This window comes from Glycine max, chromosome 7, assembly GCF_000004515.6.
Source record: "Glycine max cultivar Williams 82 chromosome 7, Glycine_max_v4.0, whole genome shotgun sequence".
Taxonomy (NCBI): Eukaryota; Viridiplantae; Streptophyta; class Magnoliopsida; order Fabales; family Fabaceae; genus Glycine; species Glycine max.
Genome location: NC_038243.2, coordinates 14,557,987 through 14,567,585, shown reverse-complemented (window position 1 = coordinate 14,567,585; position 9,599 = coordinate 14,557,987). Strand labels below are relative to the sequence as shown.

At 28.1% G+C, this 9,599-nt stretch overlaps 1 protein-coding gene across 1 annotated transcript; it reads left to right on the top strand.

The window, feature by feature from the left end:
- The first annotated feature begins 1,089 nt into the window (after positions 1-1,089).
- On the top strand, positions 1,090-8,232 carry LOC100801217 (probable polygalacturonase At3g15720). The gene is made up of 8 exons (XM_006583426.4): positions 1,090-1,479; positions 2,234-2,365; positions 5,451-5,618; positions 6,624-6,831; positions 6,929-7,010; positions 7,211-7,313; positions 7,679-7,786; positions 7,880-8,232. The coding sequence occupies exons 1-8, from the start codon at positions 1,342-1,344 to the stop codon at positions 8,105-8,107; spliced, it is 1,167 nt and encodes a 388-aa protein (XP_006583489.1). The 5' UTR covers positions 1,090-1,341; the 3' UTR covers positions 8,108-8,232.
- Positions 8,233-9,599: the final 1,367 nt, after the last annotated feature.

Below are 9,599 nucleotides of genomic sequence, written 5' to 3'. Positions count from 1 at the left end.
GTATTTTGTTATTTATTCATATTTTAATTATGTGGTATGTATATTTAATTAATCTTTTGTAAATGTAGTTAATTTTTTTAATGTAAAATTTTTGTTGTCAATTTTTTGTATTATATTTGATTTTACGGTATCAATGGCATCTTCATCGTCATCTTCATCTAGTATACACATTAAGTCTGGTCCAATAGATGGAGACGTATATGGCGACCTAACACGATGTGTGGAGGCGCTATAGGACATAGTTTCAATGGTGGCTGCTTAGTTAGCAAAGGGAGTGAGATGACAAGAGTCACAAAGGCCGAAAGGGCACGATGGAGAGTGGAGAGTGTTTGAGGGAGGCCGTTCGAGAGAAAATAGGTAGTTCATAGGGGGAATGACCGAGTTTAGCACAATTATTTACAAAAAGAATGAAGACAATCTTACACGAAAACCGTTGTTGTCTTTAATCGTCGTTATTATAAGATTGCCACCAAGTGGCATTCTAAGACAGTTTAAGGAACCCTCTTAGAATGTGTGACGTAAAAAACAATTTTAATTTCCCTAATTATAAAATTTTTGCCGCGTCATATTCTAAGAAGGTTCTACATAATCGTCTAAAAATGTTCGTCGTAGATAAACGTTTTTCTAGTAGTGTATTTCCACATCAATCCACCATAAAATTTATGAGGAATGAATATGACTACTCTTTTTGTTTTTGATGAGTCAGCCATTTGAGTTAGCTATCTATTTCAGATTTGATCAACAATGGTGGCCACCACTTTCAGAACCTCGTTCTCTTCCTCGTACTCTAATGTTTCAAAATACATTGTGATATCCCACCGACCCACACTCTCTCGTTATCCATGACCTCATTGATGACCTCGTGCCAAGCTTCGTCTCCCCACAAAACGGAAAAGTGTTAAGTAATTCAAGGGCAATATGACAAACTTAAAGATAATACACGTAGGCACATTTAAATGATATGCCCGTATTTAAATTAATAACACATTAACTCAAGGGAGAAACCGTATTTAAATTAATAACACATTAACTCAAGGGAGAAACCGTATTTAATTAAATTAATAACACATTAACTCAAGGGAGAAAAGACAAGAGTGTATTATATCACTCATTTATGATATTGACTTCCAAAAATAAAAAGGCATTGCTTTATTAATTATGCTAGGTACCAGTTATAATATGTACGCATACTTGCGTAGATGGAAATTGCTTTCTATATATATTGAACCCAGCACCCGTGCTTCTTTCGCAAAACATAAATCACTTTAGTCAATCCTCAAGTCTTGATCTTCCAAAGAGAATTCAACAAAGAAAAGAAGAAAAATTTCCCTTGCTTGAAACATGCAAAGCCTAGACACTTGTGTTTTCATTCTTGCCTTTATTATTTCACCATATTTATGTCATAGTGTTGGTACCAACACAATTTATAATGTGATAAACTATGGTGCTAAGGGAGATGGCAGATCAGATGATTCACAAGTATGTGTGCTTCTCTTGTGTTATTTATAATTTTAAGGCTTTGTAGTTTTGGATTTTCTATTATTGTTATTTTTTGGATTTATTCTCCTTTTTTTGCAATTTTTTTTTTGAATTTTAACTGTACAATTTTGATCTATTTGTCAACTTGACATTCAACATTTAACTTAATGAAAATGCTAATTTGACATTTTATTACACATCCAAGTTAGCACTCTATTACTATATGGTAGTATTTTGGTTAAGTGTTGTAAGTCACGTTAACATATTGATCAAAATATTACATAAGTAAAATAGCAGAGGACTAAATTTATAAAAAAAATTAACACTTAAATGTATTTTTAGTTCCTATATAAGAGTAGAATTTGATTTTGGTTTTTATAAAAAAAATTATTTTCATCTCTCAAAAATATAAAAAGCATTGTTTTTGGTCCCGAATCCCTACTGGAATGTGTTTAATGAAGGGTTAAGAGATCATCCCAAGTGACACTTACTAGTATTAATTAGTAGTATCATGCCAGCATGTGATACATGTGTAAACTCTTTTTTCTATAAATACCCAAAATAAGTATAATTTATTTACCTCAAAATGAACAATAGTTACCAAAAGTAGTAATTTCAGATATAATTTGCAGGATAAATCTCAAATAACAGTAGTTAATTTGTAGTTGCTAATTTGCTATCTCCATGCGCATTTGAAAGCAAGTTTTAACCAAGTTGACATTTAAAAAATATTTATATTTTGAGTTGATGGTAGGCCTTTTTAAGAGCATGGCAAAGCACGTGTGGAGCACAAGGAGCAGCAACTCTACTTATACCACCAAACAGAGTATTCTTGGTGTCAAGCTTAATACTAAAGGGTCCTTGCTCCGCCGCAATTCAAATTCAGGTATTTCTAATGTCACATCCAACCACTTACCACCAATCTGTTATTTCTTTTTGTTTGATTAAGCTTTTGGTACTTTAAAGTTTTATGATTTTTTAGTGTAATTTTTATATTAATATTTTAAATAAGTCACTCATAAAAAAAATTCTTTATTATTTTTCAAGTTTTTATTAAATGCCATTTATTCACTTTTTAATACCATTTTTTTAAAATTTAATCTGTATAAATATAATAAGTTTTTCACTTGATCTCTAGACTGGGATGCCGATCGAATAAAAAAATAAAAAGTTATAATTTAGAAAAAAGTAAGTAAAACATTACATAACAAGGAGAAAAAAGAGTAGCCCAACGAATATTGGAGATTCTATGAAAAAATATTTTATTAAAAAACTCATTCAAAATAAAATAAGGGATAAATTGAAAATAATAAAGTTTTAAAGAATAAAAACTTAATTAAGTAATTTTCAAATATTTTTTTCATGTTTAAAATAAATATCCAGTACTCAATCATTATTATATGGAAAAAAATAATTTTTCCCTGGTTGTTTTCAACTAAAAAACTAAAAATATTTCAATGGTATTTAAATGATGGCTAAATGTTTTTAGAGACTGGAAAATTTTCAAAATTTTCATTTGGTCCTAATAAATTTTTAGATTTTGTTAGACTTTTTCTTTGAATTCTTTTAATTTGTATTTTTCTCTGTGACTACATTGACTCATTTAAGTTGATACATCATGGTCTCAATATTAAGGATGGAAGATAGTATTAATTAGTGAGACATTTAATAAAAAAATAAGATTTAGGGATGTATTTAATTAAAATTTTAAAATATTTTTTTTATAAAAAAGTCATGTGGTATTCATTGAAGACTTTTAAACAATAAAAATAAGTTTTGTAGTATTCAATCAACACTATTATCATTTTAAAGAGTACAATAATATTTGGTATTTATTTAAGACTTTTTATAATGAAAAAAGTCTTTTAGTATTCAAAAGTATACCGATTTTAATGGATTATTTTTATAATAGATTTTGATGGATTTTAAATGACATTTTAATACAAAATACTCATCAAACATTTCACATAAACTCTTCAGATTTTGTTAGATTTTTTCTTTCTTTTGCTATCAGACTTTGCGATTTTGTATCAATATAAAATTATTTGAGAACATATCCAAAATATACAAGCCAAAATTCTCACAATTAAAGTCTGTAGATTTATATTCTCATGATTTGGAAATTCAAGTCTTCCCATGTAAAACATTGATTATGGGATATAATGTCTTCTTTCTTCGTTGAAGACGATATAAACATTACAAAAAAATTCATAATTTTCTTTACTAAACTTCCAATTGAACCCAATAGACGAATAATCATTTTCATTATTACTAATACTATAACTTTGAACTTGTTATTCAAAATCAAGAGGAATGAAAAATTGTTAATGCATGAAGGGTTATTATAATATTTTATATGTCGAGAAGTATTGTATAGGAGAACACAAAGTTAGAATCAATTAGCTATTAAAAGATTAAAAAATACATTGGTTTTACTTTTATTTATCCAAAATTTATCATTTAATTTGTTATCCTTTTAATCAACTCTTGTAATTTTGAATATTTTCTAAAAATCAATAGAATCCTTTAAAATATTAAAAATCCATAAAGTCTTTTATCAAATATTATGAATTCATGTTATAAATTCATTAAAATCAAAACTATAAAGTCTCAATCAAAAAGTCTTTTAGAAAAAATGTTAAAAATCATTATATTTTTACAAAATCTTTAAAATCCACAAGATGTTTTTATTTTAAAAATGTCTTTTAAAATCCTCCACCCCTTAAATACACTTATGAGGTATTAGAAAAATGATAATAGATTTTAATAGTGTTATTAATGAGTATTTGAATTCATTCTTTCATTAATGAATTATTAAGCAATTATTTATTATATTTATAAATTTTAATTTTAAAATTAAAATATCATATTAAAAAACGAACTAAAGATAGGATGATATGAAATAATTCTAACAAAAAAAAATCTGAAATAGTTGTTTAATTTACCATTTGTAATATTATAAGTATACAAGTTTGATCGTGTTTTAAAAATTATTAATATGTAATTATCATTATGATTTATTCAAATTATGTGTCTTGCATATATAATAATAAAAAATTTATATTTATAATGTCAAAAAATCAATAGCCTGTAAAATAAATAATCATAATAGATAAAAAAATTTCAACAATTAATTAGGACATGATTAAGAGTGCCTATAGCTAGCTAGTATGAGATGTAATTTAATAAATGTATTATTGTTATAACATGAGATATACAAGTTTGATATTATTATTATCTCTCCAACTTTAATGTAATATAAATGAGCAAAAATAAATGTTTTGGTATATAAAAATATTTTATTGTAAATTTAACAAAAGAATAGTATAATACCTTTTTGGATACATTATTGTTTTAAAAATAATCAATTATTCATTTATTAATTTTTATATATCTTTTAAGTATATATTACAGATCAACCTTTTTATGAAGTTAGATCAATACAATTTATATTATTGTCATATATTCCATTAATTGTTGTGTCTTGCATAATAAAAAAAAAATCCACCACGTAAAATTTTCTTTGTAATTAATGATTGTTTTGATATTAATTAAGTTGGCCATTTGTATAATTATCTTATGATAACTGTGTATGAATTAACTTTATTCGTTAGTTAAAAATTTTTATTTAATGTTTTCCTTTAAGAACATTAATTATTTAAAATTTTCGTAAACATTGCAATGAAGTGTAATTAATGATAGCTCAAATGTTTTGTTCTGTCCTATTTGAATGCAAAAAATCTAAATTGCAGCACGTCAGTGTCATAAAACTAAAATGAATGATATTTAATTAATTACAAAAGTGATTTTAAAAATATCTGCAGAAGATATAAATTATAGTACGTCATTTAAATAATTATTATAATATAAGTTTAATATAAAAAAATTGTGTATCGCTTGGGTACAAAGATTAATAACTTGTATTTTTCTCATTTTATTTATTTACTTAATTTCCCCTATTCTTGATGCAGCTTCGAGGGAAAATAGTTGCACCTGCGAAAGATGCTTGGGTAGGAGGATATAAGTATACTTGGATTTTGATCTCAAACATAAACGGTCTTACAATTGAAGGAAATGGAGGATTACTTGATGGCGATGGTTCCACATGGTGGGCATGCAAAAATTGTCCACGACCAGCGGTTAGACGATTTCATAAACTTTGTTTTCCCATAATTGACTTGTTTTATATATTGATATTGATATTAAAAAAAAATCAAATCATTACTCTATTAAAATATTTATTAATTTAATAATTTTAAATTTCTACTACCTCAAGCTACGTCAATGCACTTAGGTATACTTGAAGTAAAGGTCGACTGATAACTTGAAGCTGGAAAAGAATGAGATTATAGTTTCAGGAAAGGAAAAGAAAAAGCTATACATACATTTTAAATTTGGGAAGTATGGATGGAAGAAAGAAATAAACAGGGAGAAAATAAATAAATAAAATAAAATAAGGATGAGAAATTAATAAATATGATCAATGATGTGGTGAAAATCAAGAAGAAAAAAAGATGAAAGTGAGATAGAAAGAGGTTGTGTATGAATATAATATTCTTACAGTTTCTAAGTTATTCTCAATGTATATCTTGTTCCTGAATTTTATAATTGGGTTCTTAGAGTGAGTAAGATCAGCACAAATTGTTATTTTTTTTCAACTGTTTCAAGCTGAAATAAACTAACTTTAGTTTAGAAATTCAATAACAAAAATGAAAAAAAAAGAACTTAATTATATTTTTTTAATTTAGGATCTAATTAAAATTTCAAAAAATTTAATAAGCTACTAATGTACTTTCTTTGTTTTTCTTAAGTGTCAGATTTTGAAAATTTTATTTTTATTTATTTTTCATTTCCAAAGTTCAAGATCACATTAATTATCCATTTATCAATTATATTCTTATTTATTTTATAATATTTAATTATTTTACACACATATTTATTGTGGAGTAAGAAAAAAAGATTAAAAAAAAGAAATTTCATGACTATTTTATTAGAATAAAAAATATTATCTTTCTTAAGTTTTACGTAACAACCTTAAACGACGCATAATAAGTAACGAAGTACTAAACCAATATAATAGTGTACTATAGTTTCTAAGTAATTCTCAATATCTTGTGACTGAATTTTTCACGTGGATGATGCAGGTCCTTTCTTTCCAATCATGCAATCGTCTTAGTGTTAGTTACTTGAACATCATTAATAGTCCAAGAGCTCACATAGGCATAAATCAATGTCAGGGAGCCATATTCTCTAATATTAATATTCATGCTCCTGGTAATAGTCCCAACACTGATGGAATTGATATTAATTCTTCCCAAAATATCATGATAAGAGATTCCTTTATAGCATCTGGTAAACCAAGTTTTCATCTATCTTATACATGTACATATCATATTTCAATGCAATGTTTTAAAATAACTATTTTAACTTAGATTGTCTTTCTAAATAGGTGATGATTGTATTGCCATCACTGGTAGCTCCTCTTACATCAATGTTACTGGGATTGATTGTGGACCAGGCCATGGAATAAGGTTCATATAAATAGTGTACTAGTTTATTTAATGTATGAGTCTTTTTAATATGAAAATAACTGTTAAATGTTAGACGGAATTATTACACACTTGCACATGACATCAAACTATATGATGTTTCCTTGATTAAATTACTATCTTATGTTAATTATTCCTAACTTTGGCGCAAATTCATCAATTAACATGAATGAATTAATCAGCATTGGCAGCCTGGGTAGAAATTATGATACAATCCAAGAAGTTCATGTACAAAACTGCAAGTTCACGAGCACTACAAATGGAGCAAGAATCAAGACATTTGCAGTAAGTAATATATATATACACACACTAAGGATTTTATTTTGTTGATAAAAAATAATAGGAAGTTAGGATGACAACATACTTGCTTCCTAGAGCTATTCTGCTATAATTGTATATTTTGTACCCTTTTCTTCAACTCAAACTATGTAATTATATAAACAACGTGAGTAGTAATATATTACAAAGTATTATTATTTTAAGTCCTGCAACATTGATTTAGAGGTGTCCTTAGTAAAATTGAGAATCAAATGCTTAAAAATATTCAGATGTATGGAACAAACAAAAAAGGAAAAATAAGGAAAAAATATATTTCCATTATCTCTTCCCACTTGAAAGTAATATTTTATATATTGTCCATTTCTTTATAGGGTGGATCAGGTTATGCAAAAAGAATAACTTTTGAGGAAATCACATTAATACAGGCTCGCAACCCAATAATTATAGACCAATTCTATGTTGGTGAGGATGATTTAACGGTATTCACTTAACTTTACATTCATATTATATTGTGATTTCAACTTGCTTCTTGTGTTTATTGATTAGTAAAGTTGCATTTTTGGCATAAATAGAATGGAGAAGTCCAAGTGAGTGACGTAACATTCCGTGGATTTCGAGGAACATGTACATATGACCAAGCTATTGACTTAAGTTGCGGCCCATTAGGTTGTTTCAACATTATATTGGATCAAAATAACATTGTCTCTTCTCAACCAGGAAAGCAGGCTTATTGTTCTTGTAAGAATGCCCATGGAAGTGTTAGATCCAGTGTTCCAAATTGTCCTTGCTTAGTACCATGAACTCTTTCTTACCCTGATACATATAAGCGAAATAATGATCAGTACCATTGCTTTAATAAATATTTTCTATTAACACCCAATTATGGGCTTTTATTTTATTTTATCTATTTTTTAATTTAATTTATTTTATATCCTTTCTTTTTCTATATACAAAATCATCCGAAACTTTAAAAAAATGAAAAAAAAATCCTATAATTGGGCAAAGTTCCCTTTTGGTTCCTCAAAGTTAACGTTATTAAGAAAAAATTGCGACCGTTGCTAACTGTGTTTTGTAGCAGTTTTAAAAATACTATTTTACGGCAGGAGTTTACCATCCCAAATTATGTACATTAGAAGTAGGGTCATGGTAAATGGTTATAGTCCATTTAGGGTGAGTGTCCCAATGCTCAACTTCATCGCATTCCTAAGGTAATTAGTGCTTCCCTTTAATCTATCCAACCCCTTTGATTATCGTTTTCCTTGGTTTCCCTTTTTTTTTCCTTTTGAAAACTAGCTAAAATTGTTTTTTTTTTATCGGTTTTGATGATTATGCATGATTGAGAGATTTATTGGGTAGGTTGATCAATTAGAAATGAAATAAAAGTGATTAGGAACTGTTTAGTATGCATTGGACTAGTTGGTTTGGTGATCATTGGGAGCATGGATCCTAGACCCTTTGAGATTGCATGTACGCACTAAGCGCCCTATGCACATTGAGAGCACATGGGTCTTGGGATTTGGAGTGATGATCTGCGTTAAGCTCATTGAAGGAAAATTGAGTGTGAGGCTTCCAAAGCTGGAAGTGTTATAAAATTTGAGGTGCTAAGCGTGCCAGGATGAATGCTAAATGCTATATCTTTTTGGACTTAAGCTTGATGCTCGAGACTCGACTACGCTAAGTGTTAAAGTCTCACGCTCAGAATGAGACCCTCAAGAGAGACGATGGATTTAGTCTGGAGACTGTGCTAAAAATGACATGGTCATGCTAAATGGAAAGCCTTCTAGAGAGCAGTGTTTTGGACCTTGTAAATGGCATTAAGCATAACTTAGTTGTAAGCAGAGACCCTTCTAGAGAAAGGGTACCTAGACTAAGCACGAGACCTTTGGGATAATAATCGTTATTCAAACTCTAACTATAATCTACTCTTTGTTCTTTGATATGGAACCTAGAACTTGGAGTTGCCTGCAAAGGAGATGTTTGAGTTTGTTACCTCTCGATGTGTTGGGACTTTGTGTTTAGTTTTATGTATTTTTTTTTTCTTTTTATGATGTTCAACCACCTTGTGGCAAGAGTTGGTATTAAGTTTTGCTGTATATATAATAGATTTATTTAGTTTTTCACTTTATCTATGATGTTTTTGTATTCAAAGTTTCCATGCCCATGAACTCTAGGTACTAGTTAAGGTGGCAATCCCTGGGGTGCTGTCAAAGGAAAATGTCTTAGCCGATGAATGCGAAAGTGTTTGCGTTTTTGTGAGTTATCAAATTAAGGAGCTATGTATTTTCCTAAATC

Excerpts from the sequence above, each read along its gene's own strand:
- LOC100801217 (XM_006583426.4), top strand. The coding sequence starts at position 1,342 with ATGCAAAGCCTAGACACTTGTGTTTTCATTCTTGCCTTTATTATTTCA. Across the intron at positions 1,480-2,233 it reads GCAGATCAGATGATTCACAA|GCCTTTTTAAGAGCATGGCA; the intron begins GTATGTGTGCTT and ends AGTTGATGGTAG. Across the intron at positions 7,314-7,678 it reads CAAGAATCAAGACATTTGCA|GGTGGATCAGGTTATGCAAA; the intron begins GTAAGTAATATA and ends ATTTCTTTATAG.